The 26229-nt window shown below is 41.5% G+C and overlaps 1 protein-coding gene and 1 long non-coding RNA gene across 13 annotated transcripts in view; one reads left to right on the plus strand and one right to left on the minus strand.

The window, feature by feature from the left end:
• The window catches only part of RNF170 (ring finger protein 170), a 25276-nt gene extending 15997 nt beyond the window's left edge, over window positions 1–9279 (plus strand). For 6 of the 12 annotated variants that reach the window (XM_015652588.1, XM_015652586.2, XM_015652590.2 and 3 more), the window contains 4 exons: window positions 798–906; window positions 1859–1932; window positions 3828–3932; window positions 5668–9279. In XM_015652588.1, the coding sequence (XP_015508074.1) occupies window positions 837–906; window positions 1859–1932; window positions 3828–3932; window positions 5668–5937 (519 nt within the window). In that variant the 5' untranslated portion in view covers window positions 798–836 and the 3' untranslated portion in view covers window positions 5938–9279. Of the gene's footprint in view, window positions 1–794; window positions 907–1858; window positions 1933–3827; window positions 3933–5667 lie in introns of all 12 variants that reach the window. The other 6 variants (XM_015652585.2, XM_015652593.2, XM_015652592.1 and 3 more) reach the window with 1 other exon arrangement.
• The window catches only part of LOC107216081, a 25835-nt gene extending 338 nt beyond the window's left edge, over window positions 1–25497 (minus strand). Inside the window, exons 1-2 of the long non-coding RNA XR_001525381.3 lie at window positions 25400–25497; window positions 1850–1919 (exon numbers count right to left, since the gene is read on the minus strand). This is a non-coding gene — a long non-coding RNA (uncharacterized LOC107216081). The remainder of the gene's footprint in view (window positions 1–1849; window positions 1920–25399) is intronic.
• Window positions 25498–26229: the final 732 nt, after the last annotated feature.

Genomic DNA, 26229 nt, shown 5'->3' on the forward strand with positions numbered 1-26229 from the left:
CTGTTCTTATCTAAGAATGCAAACTATATTTTCATTATTATTTTCATTATGTCTGGAGCTAACTTGAATTTGTGAATTTGAATTTGCGAAGGGCATTATCACTGAACTTTAAACTGGGTAATAAGGCTTTTCACTAGCTAACACAGACACTTAAGGTGTTTAAGCTATATTAAAACTTATTTGAAACTAAAACTTACACTTTTACTCTGTATCTATGGCTTAATATAATTCTTTTCTCTCTCTGAGGAGCTCAGAGAGGCTTTTATTTTGGATTCCAATACTTCTTGAAATAACAGTGCATATTTATGTAGAAGACAAATATGGGAAAATGAGGAAAAAAACTGTTTCATGACTGACATACACAAGACAATATCTATGTGTGGGCTTGGAAGCACTAAATGCTGGTAAACAACACAGTTCAGTTACTTGGCTCTGGACAGAGCTACTCAGGATAAGAAAATAACAGTATAGATCCGAGTTTGTTATTCATGCTCCAGCATATTTAACCTGACTCAGTGTGAAGGACCAAGGAGGTTCTTTGTGGTCTTTAATTGATTTGAAGCACACATTTAACAGATGAAGGGAAAATAACGGTCCTATCACAAGAACTTGCTTATTGAATCAATGCATTTATGTTTGATTTTTACATTTAAATATATTTCTCATTTCACATAGTTCTGCATTTGACAGTTTGACTTAGAGTGAATGAATACCAATATAATAATATTTTTTATAACTCAGTGAACTTACATAACATGGTATCTCTAACACTTTGCATTTTCCTGCTGTTCCAGCAGGATGCTTCTGCTGGTGACCGGCATCGCTTCTATACAGATATGTCGTGTCCAGTCTGTTTGCAACAGGCTACATTCCCTATAGAAACAAACTGTGGACATCTCTTCTGTGGTAAGCAAGAAAACCTCCTAGTTTCTAAGATAAAACTAGAACAGAAATACAAATTTTTGCACTAGCTCAGGCATCCTAATTCCAAACTTTAACTGTTTATCATTGTGTCTGCAAAAGAAATAATTTTTTTAGAAACAATTGAGATAATACATTTATGAATAAACAGTCACTTTAAACGTGTGCTTCACTGTTTTCTATGCTATCTGGAATTAAACTGGTTAATTTTAAAATGCCAAAGAGTAAATTTGTTTCTAGTTTAGTAAAAACCTGAAGAGGTTGAAGAATATTTGGAAATGTACCATTTTAAAAAAGATGGTTTAGAAAGAATAAAGTATTCTTTATCTCGCACAATATTTTTATCTTGGAAGTCCTGCAGAATTATGAGTAAGTGCACAGTTGGTTAAAGTGTTTGGTTTTGTGTGTTTTTGAGGCTATGTTTATATATGTAGCATTTTGCTTCCTCTCCTTCAGGTTCCTAGTAGGATTTCACTACATTCATCTAGTTTTATGAAGTATATAGTTACAGTTATGCCATGCCTAGTTGTTTAAATGAAAAAAGAAGCAAGTTTGGAAAAAACAGATAAAATACTCACATTTTTATATTTTTCTTCGTCTGTTGAAACTGACGATGATAAAACCAAGTTTTTAGGATAAATTTTACATCTCTTGACATTTTTATCACTTCTAAATTTTAAACTGGTAAAAATCTTAATTATTTGCTTCTTCACATAATGATTAAAAATTTTTGTTTTCAGGAAATAATGCCTTAGAATTTCTGATTCAGTTGAACCTATTCAGGATTTTTCTCATTAATAGCATTGAATTTGAACATGTTAGCTCTTGGTATTTTCAGTGAATGCTGTACACAAAATTAAATCCAGTATAACGTATTATTTCAGGTGGTGTGTTTTTCATCTCAGGAGTTTAAATGTGTATGCCTTACCTTCACCAGGTTCCTGCATTATTGCCTACTGGAGGTATGGCTCATGGCTGGGTGCCATCCGCTGCCCAATCTGCAGACAGACGGTAATATTTTAAGTCATCATGGACCTGTCAGTTTGACTGTCTAGAATAGCCTGCCACAAGACACTTAGATGTGAGCTGCAGTAATGAGGCTGGCAGATAAAGAAGTCTGAGAGGGTGAAAGAATATATAGGACAGATTAAGAAGTCTGAGAAACTGAAAGAATATAGAAGTATGTGTGAGACAGGAATGGTGGACATTCAGTTTTTCCAAACTTCTTGCTTTGACAAATGACTCAAAAGATGCAGATTGTTCCTGCAACTCAAATGTAAGTGAACTGCACTGATAACTCAGCTATTTTTCTGTAAAGGGCATATGAAAACAGAAAATAGTGAGATTTTAACTTTGATTGTTTCATGCTTTCTGTTCAGGATGTTAACTTCTTTTACCAGAACTTGCATCTAAAAGGCCTGGTTGTGGCAGACTGCCAGAAGCAGCACACTACTGATTCTTGAGAAATACCCTCTCCCTTCTCTCTGTCCCTACCAAAAGACCTATCTATTTCTTATTTTGGGCCTATTTTTAACTTGTATGTATTATTAATTTTGTCTTTGTAGAGCAAGCATTAGCTTACTACCTACACAACTTAGTTACATTGTCAATTTGAAATACGTTCCTGCAATGCATTAAGGCTTAGGATCTCTGAGTCTGATAGCGTATGATTGAAAAAAAGTACATCTTTATTTTAACAGTGCACGAACTACAGATCTAGCAACTTCTAATGAATTATGTAACTCACGCCCTTGCCCCTCCATTATATCCTGCTTTGATTGTGTATCAGCAGGACAAATGACTGTAAGAATACAGTTGAAGGAAAGAAAAATAGATATGACTGGAGGAAGAATGAGTAGGTTTAGAGTGTAGCTAGTGAGGAAAAAGACACAAATAATAAAGGTGGGGAAGTTGGAAAAGGGGAAAATAAGTGATTCTTTTAATGGCTTTCCTTATGTATATTTTCATTTACCTTCCTCTGAGTAACAGGTGTATTAGGTGGCACTGTTTGCATGGTTATGTATTCATTCTCACCCTGGTTTGTAAATGGGGAAGGGAAAGATGTACACATGAACATGAGTCATACAAGAGGTTTGTGGCAGGACCAGAAGTTGAATGAAGATCTGCTTATGCTCTCATTTCTAAATGTGACTGCCACACAGATTTATATTTAGTTGTCAGGTATAGAGGAAGCTTCTGAAGACTGTAGTAATTTCAAGTGCTATGCCTTCTCTGTTTCCTATGATAATCTGCATTTTATACCTGTGCATTGCTTCAAAAAGAAGTCTCAAGTTTTCAGCAACTCCTATGCAGAAAGATAACATACATAAGGTCATATTCACATTTATCTGATTTCTCTATGTTTGTGTGAAACTTAACCTAAGAACAGAGCAAAATTATCTGTCCTTATAAAAGACTTGAAGGTTAATACCTTCTTCTGTTAATTCATCTCTGTATGAAGAGCCATATGCAAAACTGAGTTTTGCTGCATGTCTGTTGTCATGAAAGGCAGTTCTAAATATAGATAAAGAAAGGCCTCATTGATTGCTTTATTTGATTTTCAATTTAGGAAACAAAATTAGATTAATTTGGTAAATTAGCTTAGTTCTCCAAATCATCTGTCCCACTTATGAAACATAAAGCACTTAGGTGTTTAGAAAAGAACATAAGCCTCTTTAAAAGGAAGGTTACTTTGCACTTTTTAAACAATCTCTTTTAAAATTAATATTCTGTAAGGAGCTGTAAGCAATTAATTAGTTAAAATTTAATAGCAGTATCCATGCTAGTAATTTTCAGTTTATTCTTCTATTAACTATTCAACTAAACCAAAGTTTTTTTCTATGTAGTTAACTGAAGATGACTGTTTTACAGTTGCATGTTTACCATAATCTCCCTGCTGTGCCTAGGTAACACTGTTCTTACCACTCTTTGGTGAAGATCAGCAGGGTGCAGCCCAAGTGTTTCAAGATGTTAATGATTACAATCGAAGATTCTCAGGACAGCCCAGATCCGTAAGTTTTGGGTAAATTTGGGTGGAAGTCAGTGATGTCAGGAGAGTTTGAGAGCAGTTTTTTTGTGGTTTTGTTTTTTCCCCCTTCTTTCTTTGTTTCTTTCCCTGGAATGTGGATTTTCTCTTCCTGATACACAGGACCTCGACAACTTTCTTTTAGGAAATTTATGGTGAAATGGTTAGATCAAACCCAAGACCTCAAAATTATTCATTTGTCATTTATGAAAATTTACGGAAATTCAATTTTTTTTTTTTTGTGAGTGAGAATCTAGTAAGTCTTGAGTTTTCTCAAGTGTTCATGTGTTAAGTTGGTTTTTAGATGCAAGTCATTATTTTGAAAGGATCAAGAATTAGTCAGTAAAAATACTTAATGAAATACATGACCTGCAAGGAAGAATATTCGCTTCATTGATCTCTTTACACTGATTAGAAGAATCTGAAGTTCTGCTCTATGCCTTTCTCCTCAGACAGCTATATGCTGTTTGCATTTTTTCATGTTTCCCCTAGATTATATTACAGTCTTTATTCTCCTCTATGAGTAAGAAAAACAGATATTTTTTTTCTGTAAATAGCTAAGAGGGGTAGTCAAAGTTCTGAAAATGTTAGAAAATCAGCCTTACGTGCCTGTCTCCTGTGTGCATGTCCTGTTTCACAAGGTGGAATGCACACACATGCATACTAGTAACCTCCCTGCTTCTCTTAATTTTTAATGGGATTTGAATATAGCAAGAAGACATTAGCAAAAAGAATCTACAGTACAAAGAGACAGAAGAGGGAAGGGTATTTTTCTAAACCACAAAATGTACGGGTTTTATCCAGAAGAGACTGAAACTACTTTTTAAGCTCTATTAGACCTCTCTGCGAGCTGTGTCTAGTCCCCAGCAACCTGTCTGAGGTCATGCCAGAAATCTGCATTAAAACCCTAATTGGACTAGATAAATGTCTTTGATTTATACACAGTGTTACCACATACAAAATGTCTTTCTCCAAAACTTTTTCAGCTATGGCAATAACTCATTTTAATGGAGTTTTATGGCTCTGTGTAGAACTGTGTACCATAAAAGGGAACCAGCACAAAATAAGTTTAAAAGTGCACCCCTCCCTACTCGTCACAGCAAAACCTGAATATTTTCTATTGAGTAGTCTCTTGCTAAACTGGCAGAATCATAGTAGCAAAATGGAAAGGAGCCAGGAATAGATTCATATAAAGGTTCTTTAATTTACTTTGAAGCTTCATCCATCCTTTGGAAACTTGTGTGAGTCACTGGTTATACACTGGGAGAGGGGGTATTGTGTTTCTGAAAAGCTCTGACCTATTCTACTTTATCTATTGGGCTTTTTCTTGCAATCCTTGTTTGTCTTCTATTCTGATCAATTCTTTACTCCAGTTAACCTGTTTGCTGTTTCTCACTTTCCCAGTCATTTGTTTTCCTCTAGTATTTATTGCTTTTCCTTCATAATAGATGCCTATACATTACTAGAAAATAGTATATTTTCTAGTGATGTATATTAAATGTGGTTTTCATTGTAGAATAACAGTTTGACTGTTTCTTGAAAACATAGGTATTCTTAATCTGACATTCTACCCAGTAAAACTGAACTCATTAACTCTTCCCAGATTTTGTTCTAATTCCTATAAACTAACAGATTCTAAGATGTGTCGTAGTAGTAGAAACTTCAGTTTAGCATGGATGAGTTGCTAAACAAAACAGTAACTTTGGGTTCTTTCTTTATAGATTATGGAAAGAATTATGGATCTCCCCACTTTATTGCGACATGCTTTCAGGGAGATGTTTTCTGTAGGGGGCCTCTTCTGGATGTTTCGCATCAGAATATTCCTCTGCTTGATTGGAGCCTTGCTGTACCTGGCTTCACCTCTGGATTTTCTTCCTGAAGCTCTGTTTGGAATTCTGGGGTTCTTGGATGATTTCTTTGTCATTTTTCTTCTGCTGATATATATCTCTATCATGTACAGAGAAGTGGTAACACAGCGTCTAAATAGATGAAATGGACAAAAGTGACTCAAAAGCAGAGTCAGTTGTGGAATGTTTTAAAAAGAAAACTATAACGTAAGTATGATATAGCAAGGTGCCTGTGTATGATTTCAGTAGTAACAATTTCGTAGCTGGTTATGTTATACAAACATAAAGGGTTAGTATATGGTGATGCTTAACTGGAATCTTTAATTTGTGCATTACATATGCTTCGTAAGGATGAGGATAGTTTCATAATGTTGTAATAAACCACCTTCATCTACTTCCACCTGATGAACAACTGTGTGTAATCAAGACAGGAAACATTTTTTTTTTGGTGTGTTGTGGTTTGTGAAAAAGGAGTTCCAGCAAAGTGCTTCAAACAATAAGCCCGGTTGTGTGATCTAGACGTGTAAGAAAATTCAGAAATTCTTCACAGTACAGTTATCATGGCTAAATTGTTTGATGTCTTCCTTTTGTGGGCTAGAGTTTTTTGAAATAAAAGTAGCTTTGTTTGTCTCTGTGGAAGAAGAAACCCAAGCACCATGTTAGAATTACCACCCTGCAGTTTGCTGTTGTCCACATGCTTTGGAAAAATAAGGATAAGACCTTGGTATTGTTTGAACTGCGCTATTTACAGTTGCATGCAATTTGTATAATTTTCTTTTTATATTTGGGAATATACACACAATGTCTGCTCTACATTGAGAAACCAGTATTATGCACGTCACACTTGTTAGTGCTCTATTTTCTTAAGTGAGAGCATGGGTTTTTTTCTTCAGACTTTTTTATTTGGTAAGTATGTATCTTAGAAGCAGAGGTTTTGTGCTGCTTTGGGTCAGTGCAAAATGTCTCTGAAATGCAGCTTTGCATTTCTGTAGATGCATTAAAATATTTGACCAATTGGAGAAGACACTCAAATTCCAAATAGTGGTTGAAGAAAAGAAGTCAGAACTGGATGTTTACACTACATGTACATGTATGTGTACAGTGTAGATGTTTAGCCCAATGTACATTCTGCAATATATGTGTACTAAACAACATAGATATTGAGGTGATTTTCTGTTGGAGTTTTCTTGTTTGATTGATTGTTTGATTTGGGTGTTGATAGAAGGGGTTCTGAATTACTTTGAAAAATAGTCTGTGATAAGGGACCACAAAAAAATCTTGAAAGTGTTTTCAAAAATACCTAGGTATTAATTATCCTTAAAGCTGATTTTTTTTTCATGTTGAATCTGAGCATAGGCTATCATAGCTATACAAGTAATTTGAAAATGCTTTAATTGTGAGCAATGATTGCCACTATAAAGGTCCAGGATATGACAGATCATTGTACTTTTTAGCTGGAGGAACGATAATTGCAATTTAACATCCTGAGTACTTGAAAGACAGTGAATTAACAGGTGATTCTTTGTGTGTTTACGTATATAGATGAGACTTACAATGAAAGGGACCTTTTCACTGCTTTTGTGTTTTCCCTTTGCAGGTGTCTTTCCGCAGCTTCTAGCACTTAGGCATGAGCAGGAAGATGATAGAGCTGAAACCTCAGGGGTCAGTTATTGAGGGTGCAGATTTTCCTTCAGTGTCAGTGCTCTAAATGGCATTGGTTTAAAACTAAATTCACTGATTCTTCATTTGAAAATTAAATTTTGGAAATCCAAGGACATTTTACAATTTAACTGGAAAGCTAAACTTTTCTTTGTTGCTGTCTATTAGAGATAGGCAAGAAAAGAAAAGAAAAGGGAAGTGAAGCAAGGTTTGGAGGAAGAGCACTAGAGAGAAAATTACATTTTTGGAAGCAAATGCTAACTAACTTTCTTGAGCATCTTGGCTGAGCTTTTCCCTGTGTGTTGGCATTGCTTATGTATGGTGATGTTTTAGTGGCTACCTCAGTCAAAACTCTTTAAGGTATTATTGAGTAAAAATGAGATATTCATCAACTGTTAGGTGCATTTACAAAGCAAGACAGTAGTTTAAGATGTTATGTAAGACAGGATTTCACAGTTTTGCTCTAAGTATTGTTTTTGGTTTGGGGATTTTCTTTCCTAAGAAATCTGGCTGAAAACAAACCCAAAAAATTCTTTTTTCATTGAGTAAATTTAACACCCTATTTTCTCCTGGAGTTTAAATTGTAGGTCTGCTTAGGGAACAGTGTAATCAGGGTTTTTTCATGGATTTGTTGATCTAGTACCTCATCCATACTTTTATGCTATGATTATGATTTTCCCATGACTCTCTAAATCCAGAATGGATATAAATGCACATGAAGCTGCTTACTGATTGGTTTTCTTTGAATTTCTCAATTCCACATGCTACTGTGAAGTTCATGTGGAAATTCCCTATCCCATCCAAGGGGATCCTGTGTATCTGAAATCATACACAAACCACATCTGAAAGACTATATGAAGTTTCTCCATGCTCTTTTTCTTCAGTACATATCTGATGGCCAGAAGGGTTTCACTCAGAGGCTTTTGCTTACTTTTGAGTGTTGAACAGCATTGTAATCTTAAATTCAGCACATTAAATGCTTGACAGAATAAGGACTGTTTTTTTCAGCGATATGTGTGTTTGCTTGTGGATATTCTTTTTTGGTCCTGCAAACCAATGATAAACAGTATTATGACTTGTTCAGGTCTTTTTGTGTAATGTGAAGCTGCCTCTGTCCTGCAATGTCTGGCTGCTGCTCCTTTCCACAAATCTGAAATAGCTATGAATTAGCTATCTTGGGTACTTAGCTTGAGCTTAACCTAAGCTCTAGAGCTCCCAGGAAGCTGGAGATTAAAATATGAGCATGTAGTATTCCTGAACTTTGTGCTGCCAAGTTGTTCTGGCAGCAATGTGAAAGGTAAGGGTTAGGGCTGAACAGTGGCTTTAGGATGTAAAGGAAATATGTGATGCTGTGTGCAGAGTGACTGCAAACATGGCTGTGGTTTTGTCTCCTGAGGTGGGGTGGGTGCGTCACTAAGGGGGGAAAATTTTAAAAAGGAAAACTATGGCAGGAAGATGTAGGGAGCTAAAACACAGTTCTTAAAAGATCACATGGGCACCAAAAACTATGTGAAATATTTGATTGTTCTAGCAATATAAAAAAAAAAAAAAGAGGAAAACAAAAATTATATTTAATAGCTCTTAAAAAATAACTTGTAGCATCTTGAGGCCTAATGATCATCGCTGTATAGAGCGATCCATTTCTGTGCTGTTTGTCTGCCACACCATTGATGTCTGTGACAATCAGGCACAATGTGTGGTTTGGGGATACAATTTTGCCGTAAGTTTCATAGAACTGTAGCAGTATGTTACTCTAGATTTTTAAGAGAAAAAAATTTAAAATTACTTGTTGTTACTTTTAATGATAATAAATTGCTGTTAAAGAGATTCTCTTGGATTATTTTATTTTATTTTATTTTATTGTGTATCTAGATGCAATATTGTTTTATTTTCCCTTTTCCACTTCCATGCATCAAAGTTGTGGTATCCCATCCTTGAGGGGAAGGCAGTAGACAAAATTTGCAGGTGCTCATGGTCAAAAGAAATGACAAAAGTCAGAGGGTCCACAAAAACTCACAAAGTTCTATTAGTAAATTACATACTTGGCATGGAAATTGGTATAAGTTAGGACCTGATCTCCTCTGTGAAGACATGGCAGCGGGGTAGGGTGAAATGGGAGAGAGAAAGAAATAAATTAAAGAGGGGGAGAGAAAGAAGGAGAGAGGGAAAGAGAGATCCCTGGTCCTAGCCCCAGCACTGATCCAGCAGGGGTATCCTGGGAACGCCCACACATGTGGGCTTGCTTGGAATACCTTTTATAAGTAAATCTACCCATCTTGAAGATAAGTTACTCACTTTCTATGCAAATTATCAATCCTGTGCAGTTTATTCCTCTAGAACTTTCTGGAAATGGGTCGGAAGGCTTTGGGCATCTCTGATGGTGTTGATCCCTTCTTACGGTCCATTCCCACTTCTCAGCCTCATCCCTGCACTTGTGCTGTGCTGTGTGGTGCTCATCTCCAGGAGCCAGAACAAGGACATCTGTCCCAGAAATGTGCTGTCCTGTCTTACAGCCTCTTCTCCAGCCACATCCTTTGCTTTCTCAGTGTGTTATTACCAACAATTCCTGGCTGTTATCACCAACGATCCATGGCTTGCTCCACAACTGTCTGGCTATCGGTGTTTGAGACAAGATAGCCCTCTTGTCTCCTGGGATTCTACAGGCTTTTCTGCAAAACTTTTCAGACTTTCTGCAGTTGTGATCTATTTTTGTCATGGTGTCTGTGATCAGGATGTTTAGACATAACTCAGTGTTTTTCATCTTTAAGATTGCCACAATAAAGATTACAAAATTTCTACGATCTTATTCCCAAAAGCGTATTGTACGCAACATTGTGATGTCCTTCCCTAAGCAGTCCGCAGTCCAACCAGTTCCATCAGATCCATGAGCACTAAGCTTTCAGGCTGATAAACCGGTAGAGATGATCAGTTAGCACCTTCACATAACAATCCTCAAGCAAACAAAAGCATGAAACCAGGTGTATGCAAATGTAAGCAAACAAAATAGTCGCTGTTAAATTTACAGGAGGGATGAAGATTGGGCCTGGAAGAACTGGATGTGACTTGTCTGTGCTGCAGTCCCAGGCTCTTCTTAATTCATGTCATGAAAGGACCGTGGGCATCAGGAAGACATGATCCATTCTGCTAAGAGACGTCTGACAAATCATAGCTGGGATGTCCACTGCCAAGTTGGGCCAAGTCTTTTGTTAACTTTGTAGCCTGCTTTGGTACACAGTTCCAGTGTTTATGGAAAAATGTGTTATTGCATAATTGGTAAGATGCTATTAAATCAGTTTTAAAGGTTGATGAGGATATATTACGCTTTCCCTTACACCTGATGCCCAAGTGCTTGCCATGAAAAGCTCAGCTAAACACTTGAAAGTTCCTCAGCCAAGGCTGCCAAAGGACTTTTTAGGAGGTCTGTTGTACTGTTGCAGCTTTGGGTAGATTTTCCGCTTCCAGCTGTCAGCCAAACAGAAAACTACCTGTTAGTGACCCATACTGAAAGCTACATGGGCATTTATTCCATGGAGACAGAGCAGTAAATCCTACTATGATACTACTCCTGTTTCTCTGAGGTGGTGTGTCCTAGTAGGTTGCCTTCTTCCCTGTTGTGTGTAGTGGGTTTTTAAACTGGGGAAGACGCTGCTGAACTTCATTCACTCTATGTTTCATTCATCTTAGGGACCTGTAGAGGTTTAGAGGAGATACAGGTCTCGAGGTCTTGCTCCCATGTAGACAACATCATTAGACACTGTGGTAAGTAGAGGTGCTTTCTGTAAACTGGGGATTTCGTTTCCATTCAGGGCATGAGAAGCCTGTCCAAATAAGAAATAACTAATACTGCAAAACCAGGAAAAAAGAGCAGGAGTTTAATTTTGTACCCTACAACTTGGATTCAGTCTCTTGCTCTGTACTGTGCTATCTTACATGTTTGTTGCCTCAGCATCCACATAAAAGTCTGTCATAGGTACATTTTGTTTGTGCCTAAGTAATCTCAGATCTTGCCATCGGGATTTCTATTGCAGCCCTCATGTCCAGTGTTAGGGCTGATGTATTGAACAGGTGAAATCAAAGGGTGTGCCAGGTTGCAGAGTTACTAAAAGGGTACTCCTAAAGTAAATGTCCAACTGTGTAATATACTCTCATTTGTACTCTATGGCCTTGCATGAGGACATCCAAATATCTTGTCTCTCTTTGTTTATGCTAATGCTAGATAGAAGGCACAAGAATTATGACAAGACTATAAAATTATCTGGAAATAAAGATTGAAGAAACTGGTATTTTGACTACAGGATAGACTGAGGAAGATACCAGTCTTTATTTATTTTAAAACAGGATTGTATTTCCTGGATTAAGTATGACTGGAGAAATGTATATGGCTTTTGTAGATTTTGAGTGATAGCAAATGAGACTTACACCAGAAGAAATTTGCCAAAGTGAATAGTGAGGGGATTTTGTGTTGTGGAACCTCTCGTGGGAGGCCTCTGAAGGCAGGCCAACACCTATAGGGACTGGTTTTTGTGCAGCTAGTCCTGCCTGGTGAAAGGGCAGGACAATGAAATGGTGGCTGCTTTCAAGGCAGCTTACCTGGGCCTTGATAGATGTGAGACCAAAGAAGCTTGATCTGACCAAAAGTCTTCATTGTTCATTTTGTTTCTGACATGCATTACCTATACGCATCAGCTGGCAGACCTTATCAGCTTACCTTTCCCCAGGAATTTTGCTAAATAGCAGTGTTTAAAATCTGTGGCATAACAATATGGCTACGCCTTATTTCATTATTATTTACTATAATATTCCATTTTACTGGCAAAACTCCATGTTGGTCCGATATTTTCCAAGTAGAGGACTGTTTCTCATGATTAACAGATGATTAATTGGTGGGAGAAAAGGAAAGGGGAAAGGAACATAATTGATAATATTCAGTCCATTGCTCATTGCTGGCAGGTAACTAATGGGGAACTATGGGTGTATCAGGTGTTAGTAATAGCTTGGCTAGAATATGTTTCGTGGAAACCTGTTCAGCTTCACACTGCATATGCCGTGCTTCAGAGTCAAGAATTGTTTTCTACCCTTTCCCACTTTTGCCTTCATTCTGGAAACTCATTTCTCCTTTTACCATGATGGAGATACAGCAAAACCTGAAAGTAATCCATGCTTTAAACAAGGCAGTCAAGTACTACTGAGTAAAACAACTTTTTCAAGGATAGGCTTCCCATCATTCCATGGGATGTGTTCTTGCTCTCCACAGTGGAAGGTAACATTTTTGTCCTTCCTGCCTTCTTCACCATCTAGTTGCCAGGGCTTGGTGCTGTCTGATGTGGTTGCAGTTACATGTGGGCTTTAAGGAGGGACATGGTCATCAGTTTAATGCAGGTTGACCCAAAATATGCCTCATCAGTTTGCTGGTTTATAACAGTTCATGTTTTCACCTCATTTACGGTCTTCAGCATCCAACCAACCTGACCTGAAGCTGCTCTAGTTTAATTTCTCTATTCCTTGCAGGATTTGGATGTTTTGTTCATTCCCCTCCTACTTTCTTACTGTTCTCTGTAAGGACCAAAATGAAGATCATGAAACAAATTTTGATTAATCACTTGCTTATATACTGCAATAGTTCACACCTTACCCCTGAATATCCCTTCCAGCCAACCCCTTAATGCTCTTGCATCTCACAGGCCATGCAACCGGAAGGAAGGTGGATATGTCTCTCGTTAAAAGGCTAAATTCCTCATGCAGCAGCCTGAAGAAGACAGTTTGGTACAGTTCTGCCTCCTGTCCACACAAGGAGCTAGGCATTCTGGGTCTGCCGTCTTTTCCAAAAAAAGGCCTGAAGTCCAGCAGACTTTTCCCTTAGGCTCATAACTTCCCTTAGTATTGCCTCCTGGTTTGGTAGCTGCAAGTGGAGAGCGAAGCACCAGAAGAAGCAAGGCATCAGCCAAACCTCCCAGTTAGGCAGGCTGTGTTTGTGCCTGGGAGGCTGGAGAAGAGCCCACATACAAAGGAACTGCTGCGTTCAGTTTCAGTCATGTCTGGAGAGACTGGTTTTCTCTGTCACTGAGGTTGTCAGGTACAAGTCTTTTCTTGATGAAAAACAAAGCATTGCTTTGAAAATAATCTCTGTGGTGCTAACCTTTATTTACATATAGGTATTTTGAGCCCCTGGGGTTCTTATTCTCATGGTTTCTTTCACAGCTCCCACAAGTAAAGATTGCCTCAGTATGAAAAGAAGAAGAGAAAACTCAGTAATCATATTGCAACTGCAAGAACCCTAGGAAAGAAACCAACCCTGTAAGACAGTTGATTAAAACCACAAGGACTGGCAACATGGTGCCAAAAAAGCCACTTCTCTGGAAATCCCATTGATTTCCCATTCCGAGCTGCTGGGCAAATCCTTCCCTGGTTTCAGACTTTCACTTTTGATTCACCTTGCTAGGAAGAAACAGGTTACTGATAATCATTTTTTGCAGATGTTAGATCAGTATTAGAATTAGCCACAATACCCCAGCTCTGGCAGAACTTCTCCTGTCCTACCTCCTGTTCTGCTGTGGGCTGCTGCCCTCATTGACTGCCTCAGTGGCTCACAGGAGCACTGCAGATGCTGTGGTAGATCTGGGGCAAAGGGGTGTAGGGGTTAACTGAAACATCTCATAATCCACGATTGCTGATGTCTCATTGCCAAGAATGGAAGAAGGAAGTAGGAAGATCTTTACCCTTTGAAAGAGAGAGGGAGTCAGGGGACCAGTAGCCGGCCAGGAAATCCCTAAACAACAGCCCCCAGTAAAGTATGAGGGATAGTCAGATCAGATTGTAACAGAGGCCCCTGATGATCCTTTGAGGAGTAGGAGGCAGACAAAAAGCAAGGCCAGGATCAAGTTGCAAGCTGGGCATTGGCCCTCAGCATTGGTGAACCAATGGAGGGGAGCTGCAGCAAAAGCAAGAGGTGTCCCGCTGTTCCCTCAGCACTGCAGAGCAACTTCACTATACACTGGAGAGGAAAGCCTATCCTTGGCCAGGGTTGAGATACAGGTGGCAGCTGCCCTGCAGTGAGGCAGTGAGTTGGTGGGGTTGTCCTCACCCTGTGCTCCTTCATATTGCTGCAGGCCTTTCAAATTTTTTGAGGACCAGCTGGCTTCTCAGGGTGTCTGTTGATTCTTTGAACTGCAGATAGAGTGACCAGAGCCCATCAGGAATGAACTGCACAACCCTTTTCAGAGAAGCTTAACATGAGCGTGCTTCTTTTCTTCTGTTCTGTTTGCTTCAGCCAGTCACTACCCTGTGACTCCTGGGTAGTGTTGATCTTGATAAAGATGATGGCAACTAAGTACAGACTGCATGACCCAAGCTGTCCCTGATGTTATGGGAAGATTCAGGAATAGCCCCAGGACAGGTGGGGTCCTCTGGATATTACACCTGTACACAGATGTCTCACCTGGCTCCTTGTAGGTATCTGCCATATTCTTTTTCAGTCTGTGCTTTCCGTACATTTTCCTGAAATACTTACGCTTTGTTGGAAGGGATGTGTCCTTCAATCTTCATTAGGGTACTGCCCTAGAGCAAGCCACTTCTCCACATAGCATGTGAAAAATCACAACAGGAGGACCCTAAAGGGTTAAATTTTACCAAGTACCAAAATTTAGCTAAAATAAAATAATCCAAATGGGAAAAGGGAATCAACTTGGGGATTAGTCATTACTGAGTAGGATTTACAGAGGAGTAAAAGTAGCGTAAAAATGTAAACTAGCTTTGCATCCACCCACCATACCATGTTTGCTTGCTGAGAAACACCAAGCAAGAATGAGTAGGCACATCATCTGATATACTGCAGCTAAGGTCCATGGGTCAAAATAATCTAGCAAAAGAATGACATCTCAGACAGCAGGTGTACATGCCTGAGCTGGAAAAGGCCTACTTACAAATACAGAGCACACTGGGCAGTGGCCACCAAGCAGTACCACAGCCTTTGCCCAGAGCTCTGTCTGGAGATCTTGGTACTGCTCATTGGCCATTTCCTGAGAAAGGGATGGTTGCAATCAAAAATATTTTCCAGCCAAAGCTGTACTCTAATCCTTCTTGTTGGCACCAGAAAGATCATGTACTTGCCAATGGAAAGTACTATAGCAATGAGGTTGTGGACAGATGTGCTCCCCCATGGATGACTCTTTTCCCTCAGATATGACCTTTTGCAGTAAGGAACACAGATTAAACCCCCTGTGCCCTAATTGCATTTTCCTGATCTTCTCTGAAAGCCCATTCCCACTAAGCCACAGTTCCTTCCCAACAAAAGGCAGCTTTGCACATTGCCAGTGCACAAGGTTTGACACTGTGCACAAGAATGATGATTCATTTGGCAATTTTGAGGAGGGATTTCATTCCTCATTGTTCAAAGACCTTTTACTTTCTGGGCAAATATAGTCTGATAAAGAGATTTTAGTATCTTGGCTGCTCATGGTCTATCCTGTGTCTCTTCCCATAGTCTTAAGAAGTGCCTCTCCTTTTCTTCTGACAGCTAAATCAAACCAATCTGGCACCCTGCTTACAGCCCCAGCTTTGGGAGTCACATGAGCATGGAAAAGTCCTGGTTTACATTAACTCTCCTTCACAACAAGTCTCATATTTCCTGAAAAAAATTCAGTATCAGAGACCCCATGCTTACTGCCTTATATGCCAAAAAAAGGAACATGAAGAAACCAGCTGTTGAACTCACATTTTGCTAGGTTTTATATTTCTGAAGCAAGGTTATGCTTTTGTTCAATTAGCTTTTTAAGGTATGGTTTGTCAGCCCTAGTGCTTCTCTTTTCCCCCTTCCTTCCTACTACTGCCCGTAAGTCTGTTTCTTCTCCCTTTTGTCTTGCTTCCTTCCAAGCTGTGTTTTCCCCTCCCCTTTGCATGACTGGGGAAGTTTCTGCTTTCTTACTTCTATACTATATCTACCTGCATGTTTAGTGTGACACTTCTTCGTGGGAGGTGATGGAAGGATAAGGGAGGTCCTTCCACCTAAGACCTCAACGTTGGTGCTGCAAAAGTAAAAACCATAAGCTCTAGAAAATGTGTGAAGTTTTAGATACATATTCCCCCTAATTTAAAAAATATAATTATGCCAAGCCATCTGTTGCTAATGTAAAAAAAGATGTAAATAGATGATACATAGTGTACGGAGTGTCACATGAGTGCTCCATCTGCTACGGGGAAAGTCACCGCTCCCCAGCAACAACACTGGGTGCTGAAGTGCAATCCAGCATTTGGAGCAGCCTTAGGCTTTCCAAAGGCTGACCCAAAAGAAAAACAACTCAAACAAGAGTGGATTGGTAGATCTCTGTATATCAGTCTTTCATCTCTGTTTTTCTGACAAGTAGCAATAGTGGCTTCATGAAGGACAAGGTAAATTATACCTTTACATTCTTATTTCAGATTCTTTGAAAGCTCAGGGATCATGCTCTCCTAACTCCTCTTTCCAAGGTTTACCTGACAGACAGGAGTCTAATAAGCTGTGTCTCTCTACTTAACAACATCACAATGTGCCCACAAATGTCAGAGTAATTGGGCAATGAATTAGCAGATGAAATGCAGCTCTGATGAACATGAAGTAGTGGGCATGGGGCAACAGCAATGATTTCCATGGATGTTTACTGATGAACTCCATGTCAGCTTTTGCCACTCAGGAAGAGACCCAAGAGCTGCTGTGGATGTTTTGATGTGCTCAGCAATGGTTAGAAAAGGAAATAAAAGGTTGAGAATTATGAGAGAGGTAAGAAAGGTAATGTAATCCTCTGGTGCATGTAGCCAGAGAATTCTCACTCTTCTTCACTGTGAGCCCTCCACCTAGTTCTGGTCTCCCCATCTCAAGATGGGTGCAGTGACAGGACAGGGCAGACTCCAGAAAGCTGGAAGTAGAGCATAGTTCTTAGCCTGGACACAGCAAAGGTACTAGGATCCTTAACCTGCTAAGCAGAGAAGGTGTAGTAGAGATCTTTAAAAAACAGGACTCTGATGGGAGATGTGACAGGAAAACCTCTATTCACCTCTTCTGATGCCACCAGGAGTGGGTTACACCGCAGGGAGTTAGCAGAGAAGTTTCAAAATTCAGAAAAAGGATGAGCTGCTTCACAAAATGCACAGTGTTACCCTCTGCTGACAGTACTGGTGATGTTAAGAGTTTGTTCCCCAAAGCTTCTAAACAAACCTGTGGCATGGAACCTATGGCAGTTCCATAAGAACTGAAAAGCATGGAAGCCCCAGAATAACCTTCCCCTCCAAAAGTTCCCAAATGCTTGTCAGCAGTAGATGGAGGAAGATCCTTTATCATGCCATACTCTTTTCCGAGTTGCCTGCTGCTGACAGCCAGGGAGCTGTGTCAATGGCTCCACTGTCTCACAGGCCTTGAAAAAACAGTTTTGCAGAACCTCATACTATGTTTCCAGCTTGCAACAGTTTTGGGACAAAAAGGGAGTGCAAAACAACCCTGTAGGAAGCACTGATAGGTTGAGAAAACAATCTTCATTCCCAGAGTACCATCAGCCCTTCATTTCCAAGTTTCTCTTGAATGGGTGTGAGGTAGATGCCTTTGAAGGGCAGGCTTTTTCCCTGTGGGCACAGCCCCTACGTGAAGCTCAGAGATGGAGAGGATGGCAATAACACAAAGACCAGGGCAGGTCATGGTGGTTGGCCCCTACACTGGGCCCACCTACCCTGTGGTCTCCCCCTGCCCACAGCAGTTACAGAAGGAAGGAAACAATATCCAATTCAGAGATACAAGGTGATTCCTCAGGGTCATAATTCAGCATTCCTCTTTCTTTCCAGGTGTTGGAGTGTATCATCCAACACCTCTTCGTTTCCAAGGAGGCCAGGAGGCTTCACTTGAAGGGTAGAGTAGTACATGAGCAGTTTTTCACCTCTGAACATGAAGGTGATGTCTGACTCAACAAGGATTTTCACAGCAAAAAGATGAGTGGAAGAAACCTGAAAAGAAACCATCCAGAGTCTTCTGGGAGAGGGACAGTGGGGTGAAAGGAGATGCCCTTGTGATCTCTGCCTTGCCAGAAGCCCGGACTTCTTGCTCCAATGATGCTGGGGAAGACACAGTTACATCAAAACACCCACCAGCTTCTGGGGCCAAGGCAGCTGTTACCACCAGGGTGAAGCCTCCCCTATGCTACCACATCTGTCTGAGAAAGCAGGATACACATGGGGTTTGTAAACAGCAAAACCAGGTACAAAAAAAAATGGTGTCACCAACTTGACACCAACCCAAACATCTGTCTGGTCCAGACAAAGCCCGAGTTTTGCTATTGCTCAGAATAAAGCATCACAAAAAATATTTTCTGCCTTTTAAAATCTGATTCCTTGAACATTAAGGGGCTCTAATTCTGCCTTTGGTGGGAAGGGCATGACCTGCTCTTGCATCTTGCTCTTGCATCCTTATCCGGTAACAAAGGTTCCCAACTGAGTGGATAATGAAAAACCTGATGCCACAGATCCAGCAGAAGGTAAATGCAGTTTGTTTGACCATGCAAACTGTGAGGTTTGGAAGTTCAAGATGGAATCAGGAGCTGGTGCCAGCTGTGTTTGCCTCCCCACCCCAATCTCTTCAGCCAAAGCTCAGCTTCTTCTGTAGATGTGGAGCAAGAGAGACACCAGAGGAGAGCCTTTAACCTCCCTGTCCCTGCCTGGAAAGCTGCTTCTCAGAGGTACAAGCCAGCAGATGAGAGGCAGGTGAGCTCAATGCACAGAGGGCATTTAGGCACGTGCAGACTGGCTGTAACAGGCCCCCTCTTGTTTTTCATCTTTTACAACTTCTTGAGAGGCCTGAATGGCCCTGATTTTGCATTTATGTCCTTTACTGGTGAGCAAACAAGCAGGGCCTTGTCTCCACCAGACTCCTCCACCCTTTGTTGGCTGCCTTTCAGTTATCTGCCTTAGTGCATTGCAGGCAAATATTTGCTCTGTGGTCTCAGACACTACCTCACTCCTGTTTGCCCAGGTTCTCACTTCAGTGCCTTGAACATTGTGCTTACTCCACCCACACCCTGGGGTGACCGAGTCACAAGGACACAACTTTGTGTGCACTGCTGTCCTTTGTGTCCTCCTTCTCTGGCACTGGCAAACAAACAGGTCAGAGATGTCCAGGCTGCCAAACCCACCTGCAGTCTTTACAAAGCGTGTCCTTGCTTGGGGGTGTACCAGCCATAGTCAATCCACCAGTAAGCACCAGCAGGCGAACAGAGGGGAAAGATACCGTGCCTGCTTGTTGTGAACCTCTGTAAATGCTAAGCTCCTTTGTTTAAGTTTGCAGTGACTACCATCTGCTGCAAGCCCAGATGTGTGGAGGCTTGAAGTTTCATTTTTTTCATCTGCAGGTGCCTTGCAAGCAGTGCAGTCACTCAGAAGGGCTACATTTAATTATGTGTGTAGTCTTCTTCCATTGGACTGTGCTCCCATAAGGACACACAAGCTACATAAAACTATTAGATGTGGCCAAGGGGAGTGCTGTGCATGAAACAAACTGGAAGGCTACCTAGGTCTCCTTGTGTAGACAAAATTGTCCAGTTAAGGCAGGTGCAGGTTCATCCTTCTGGTGATTCTCTCAGTGGTGTGCCCAGTTTGGCTAGGTACCACATACTCCCCCTGGGAAAGCCCTGACTTAGACCTTAAGGAGCAAGAACAAAATGGAGCTCCCTGTTGTGTTATGTTCTCTTTACTTAGTTTTTTTCACCTCTCCTAAGCTCAAAGCCAGAAAAGCTAAAAAGTGTTGCCAGACCCTTTGTGTTAGAAAAAAATGGGGCAAAGATCCCTGAAGTACTCTCTATGTGTCCTGATAGCAAAGATTCTGCATCTGGAGAAGTTTAGGCAGAACTAAAACCAGTGCTAATCTAGATCATGAGGAGTGTTAAGAGTGAAGCAGCAGCTTTGCAGATGGCTCACATGGCTTTAATTTGGGAGGTACCAGGGAAGAGCCACACACCAAAAGGTCAGGCAGCAGTTGTTGTACCAGTTGTAAGCCAGATGGACCCATTCTGCTGTGGGATGCCTTCTCCAGGGAGGTGCTGCTGCTGCTGCTGCAGGGGCATGGAGCAGTCAGAAGCAGTACAAAATTGTATCTATAAATGCACCAGCCCAGCTGCCAGCACCACAGTGACCAGCTCTAACAGCCATGGATCGATGCAAGAAGGAGGGATTTGCCTTCCTGGACCTTCTTGCAAGGCTGGTGTGTACAGAGAGGAGTCAAAGTGTGTGGTTTTAATAAAGAAACACCAGCATAAAATTTGACAAATTCTTCTGTTCAAGCAATTTGTCTTTCTTTTTAGCCAGAATAATCACTTCACACCAAGTCAACAGAGAAAAACAGAGAGTGTCTCCTGGTACTGGCTGTTGAAGCTCAAGTAGCAATGCTAATTTTAAAAGTAGAAGGGAAAGGGAGTGAGGTCAGGAGGCAATTGCCCATTGATCCCAGCTGCATGGCACTAGGCAGACACTCCCCTGGGCCTCACTTTGCAAGTCTGTCATTTCCAGAAATGACAATGAGTCACATTTGCCCCATGTCTCATTTAAAGAAACTGAAAGAATTAACTGGTAAGGAACTGGGAAAAGCTTGTTGTGAGTCATGATGTCAGAGCCACAGCTGCATAGGCACAGGAAAGCCCACATGGCTGTTCCCAAACTGCAGCCCAGGGGCAAAAATGTCCCTTAAAATCTCCAGAATCTGTAATCAGTGAGAATCCAGCGTTTTCAGAAAGGCAAGAGGTGATCCAAGGGAGATACTGAGGGTTCAAGATGTTCAGTGGCATAATGAGATGTCCAGTCATTTGTACAGCTGGTTTTGACTGGGTTTGTCTTCACCCACGGTGTGTGCTCTCAGGTGGCCTGGAAACAGGCTTCAGAATAGTCATTAAGAAAACACTGTCCAACACCCACATTCGCACTGTAACAGAGACATTATAGGTGAGAAGGGAGAGTTGTTAATTTCCTGGGTTCAACCAAGCTGGCCAGCATGAGTTAAATCTCCATTGCTCCTCAAAAGGTTACAGTGATGAGAGAAAGATACTGGAATACATTCCTTCCCAGTCAGCTCTTACTTAATCTGAAGTGTAAATGCTGGAGAGCCTTGGCCTGTGGCAAAACAGCAGAGGTAATCTGGCACCTCTGCTGTGCTTTCTCAATTACCTTCAAGTTTTGGGTTTTCTAAAGCATGTTTTGGAGAATAGCAACAAGTCTCCCCATGCTGGTGTTTTGCCCCAAAGTATTTACATTAGTCTCAATTTTGTGTAATTTTCTGTCTGGGATTTTTCCTTCATTTTCTCCCCTATTTAAGCCTGCTAAACACAGAACCAAAAAGAAGGGAGATCCAAGACCTCCCTAGAACCAAGGGGCAAATCCACAAAGACAGATTTTAAGGCAACATTTTTGCTGTGGCTTTATTACCGTAGCTCTGCCTGGCCCAGGGAAGCAAGGCTGTGCTGAACCTGCAGGTTCATGACACTCACCTTAGGCAAAGGCTCCCTCCTTTCTACAGCTGCAGTTCTCAGTCAGTTTATTAGTTCACTGAACTGAGACCTCCTGCTTTTGTACATTGACAGGTGAAACTGTGGAGGATAACATGGTATGCAGTCTCTGTCCTCTCTTCAGGAGGGGGGTATTCGGTTTGCTGCACAGCAAAGTGCCTACACACACCTGGACAGGAAAGGCAAAGAGAGGGAGGGGAGCTGGGAAGGCTGCCAGCTGCAGCCTGAGGGAGCAGATGGAGATGCAGTTGTTGGGGTTAGAGAAATGCAGTGAGTGGGAGGCACCAAAGGAAAGCTCAGCCATAGAGAAAGGATGGAAACGGTGGAAAGGAAGAAAAAGTTCTCTTTGCAACTGTCTATAAGCATCAGGAATTCCAGAGCACTGGGAGGCTGTATTTGGTTTACATGGCAAGGTTCTGGTAATGGGGGCACTACAGAGATGGCTTCTGTGAGGAGCTACCAGAAACCTCTCTCATGTCTGACAGAGGCAATGCCAGAGGGTTCCAGAATGGACCTGCCACTGGCCAAGGCCAAGCCACTCAGAAATTGTAGTAATGACCCTGTGATAATATCTTAAAACAGGAAAAAAAGTTATTGCAAAGAATTAACTGTGGCCAGAGAAAAGAGCAGCAAGAATATGTGAGAGGAACAACTATGCAGACACTGACAGAGGAGAGGAAGGAGGTGCTCCAGGTGCCAGGACTGAGATTCCCCAAGCTGGAACAAGTGGGTGCCTGAGAGGAGGCTGTGACCCTGTGGGAGGCTGCTGCTGGAGCAAGAGGCTGGCAGAGACTGGTGGACCCATGGAGAGAAGATCCTACACTGGAGCAGGTTTCTAGTAGGATTTGTGACCCTGTGGAGGACCCACAGTAGAGCAGGGGAAGGACTCCTCTCCCTGAGGAGAAAGCAGCAGCAGAAATAACATGTGATGCACTCACCATAACCCCCACTCCCCATCTCCTACTGCACCACTTGTGGCAGGAGGTAGAGAATTGGGAAAAAAAGTTTAGCTTGGGAAAGTAGTAGGGGTAGGGAGAAGGTGTTTTTAGGATTTGTTTTACATATTATTGTCCTCTGATTTTGAATGGTAGAAAATTCAGGTGAACTATGTCTTGCCTGTGATGGCAAGCAGTGAGTGATCTCTCTCTTGTTAGATCCTGAGCCTTTCCTTATGTTTTGTCTCCCCTGTCCATTTGTGGGGGGAAGTGATAGAGCAGCTTTGGTGGGCACCTGGCATCCAGTCAGGGCCAACCCACCACAGAGGTCCAGCTGTTTGATGAGGAATAGAGTAAGACAGGGGCATGGCTATTCCACTGGAGAGTGCAGGCCATGGGTAGCTGGAAACCTCCTTCAGGGCTAAGATACACTTAAGGCCTCTCAAGCAGATGTAATAGTTGCAGTCACAAACCCATTTCATATTCCTTTCAGGTGGGCCCTGGATGGCAGACAGAGGTGATGACTGAGCTGTGTGATATTCTGCTCCCTATGGAAATTTGACTTGTTCTACTAAGTCCAAAGGAAAAAACTTGTTTGATTAAAGGAAATAGCACACAAAAAATGACCAAGAAAATAAGCAAAGGATGAACATTCGACCCCATACGTATCTACCTCAGCTAGTGTGGTGTTCAGAGCTGCTGCTGTGTTGGAGGTTACATGATGCTGTGGCTACAGGTGCAGAGGTGCTGCCAGGTCAGAGCAGAGCAGGAGCCCTTTTAACTCAAAAGTATGGCTCAGAGAATGGCTGACTCCAGGTGCCTCCAGAGATTACTAAAAGCCACAAGGTGATGGTCAGAAATCACATGCTCTGGTTGCCCTATATGTCTTCTCCTGCAGCTCCTGGTCTGGGTAGCTGGATACCTGAAGAATGAGCTTTGAGACACCCTCCAGAATTCAACCATTACAATGCAGTTATAACTATAATAAATATATATATATATATATATAATAAATAACGATTACTGTTAGCAGTCGTATCCTGGGACATGACATGTATCCAAGGTATCTGTGACCAGCCTTTGCAACTTGGAATCTCAGGAATCAGGCCTCCAGCCCTGCTCACCTTGCTGGCCACAGGCTGACACCCAACCAGCCACCTCCTTGAACTGATAAATCCATCAGTTACAGTCATTAACTCCCCCACCTGCCCTGAAGCTGGGTCTTTCTGGGGCTGACATTTGAGAGTTGTAGCAAGAAATGACAATGGCACGAATTTCAGACTTGGTAGAATGGCTCAGATGATGAAATATCTGCCCATATCTTGTAATTTATACTTCCTGACCCAATTTACAGTTGGTGTGGGGGAAACCCAATGCAACTTGCATGTCATATCTTCCACTTTGCTACGTCACACCGGAGAAAAGGAAAACATAGAAATTACTTTAATGCAGCCAGCTACAGATGAAACAGAAAGTAACCAGTTCACATCAGGACAAGTGAGAGAAGTTCACAGCTTTTGTGTGTCACCTGCTATTTGACTTCGGGTAACTTATGCATCTGCCAGATCTACCTGAAGGACCTATGCCAGAACCGCAGTCACACTGACTGAAGGGAAAGAAATAATAGGCCGCTGAGAACAGCAATGGGCCTTTGCCTCCCTTAATCTGGAAGATGTGCAGGGCCCAGGAAAAACATTTTGAGTTTGCTGCTCTGTGTTAGAACTGTGGTTTTGTGCAAGGGCCATGTCTGTTTTACTTCTGCCAGGAACTCCAAGAGAGGGAGAAGAAAGGGAACAGAGAGGGAGAAGAAAGGGAACATTCTCAGAAGAAAAAAGAAAACCTGAACACAATCCTGCAGGTTATTCAACCACTGCAAAGCACCCACTTTTATTCCACACCCTCTGGATAATTAAGCACAATCAGTCTCAACTATCTCCTTCCAGAGCACTTCTGAAGGCACTATTCTGAGACACTCAGAGCTAGAGGCACAAAAAGCTTAGAGAGAACAAGTAGACTAGTCCCTATACCACATATTCAAAACACTTTTCCTATGCTCCTAAGTTCAAATTGACATAGAAAATTAAGAATACCCTCCAACATCTATGAAATCATTAAAGGCACACACCATTTTGTTGTTCTACTTCCCCTCTGCAATTCATCTGGAAAGCATGAAGTTTATTGCAACAGTGCTACAGAGCTTCCCATGAAGAAATCCGTCTTTATTGGAAATCTGCAAGAAATGGTCTGACTAGCATGTGTGAAACACAGCCTGAAGCCATGCACAACATGGAGATTAAAAAGCATTAAACAACTCCCAGAGCACTGAAGAAGGCACGGTTCACATTTAGAAGTCACAGTAATCCTACACCGAACAGGTCATAAACCTAAGTGCCAACATACAACAGCTCCAACAAGTGTGCTTGCAGCTTCCTTCCCCTCCCCCAGCTCTGTCGTGCCTCCGAAATACTAGCATTCGTTATCTTAAACCAGAGAAAAATCATTCCCTCTTACTGTTTCTTCAGTGCCAGACCCGGAACCCACGCACTCTAGAGAAAAGACGGGGTCCAGCTGCGTGTGAGCACAGCCGCGCTCCTCAGCTCCCACTTCAGCTCGGCATCCTCGCAGCCTTCTCGGTGGGGCTTGGCACTCACTCCGCCCAGCGACACCGCTTTGAAAGGATGCATCCGGAAGGCAGGGCTGCCTTCCCAGAGCACGGGAGCTGTCAGCTGGGACTTCGGAAGTGTTTCCAGCACATGCCGATGTTTACCGAGTAGCTCTCCTTCGGGAATCTGTCAAGATGTATCAATGTGCATTAAGAACATTGATCATAAGAAAGAAAAATAAACGCCTTAACTCAGCAGATTTGCTCCAGATGTGGTTCAGAACAGTTCTATTTGCAAAAACGTTTTACTGTGACTCGTTCTGTTGAACCACAGAAGTCAAAATATGGGTAACTGGAGACCCATCCCACAGCGCTGATGACTCTAGTCAGCTTTTCTTAGCAAGGGCCTGAAATCTGATAGCAGAGCTGGCTGCAACTGCACTCATATAGACAGGGAATATGTCTATAGATAGAGATATAGATAGAGATATAGATACAGATATAGAGATATAGAGATATAGAGATATAGAGATACAGAGATACAGAGATGATAGATAGATAGATAGATAGATAGATAGATAGATAGATAGATAGATAGATAGATAGATAGATAGATAGATAGATAGATAGGGAAGTTATCCCAAAGAACAACATTTTTACAAGAAGTTTGTCCCTCCTTGCACTTCAGTGTGTTGACACAATCGAAGGAATCAGTGTATCAAGCACGATTTAAAAGTAC

This window comes from Parus major, chromosome Z (genome assembly GCF_001522545.3).
Source record: "Parus major isolate Abel chromosome Z, Parus_major1.1, whole genome shotgun sequence".
Taxonomy (NCBI): Eukaryota; Metazoa; Chordata; class Aves; order Passeriformes; family Paridae; genus Parus; species Parus major.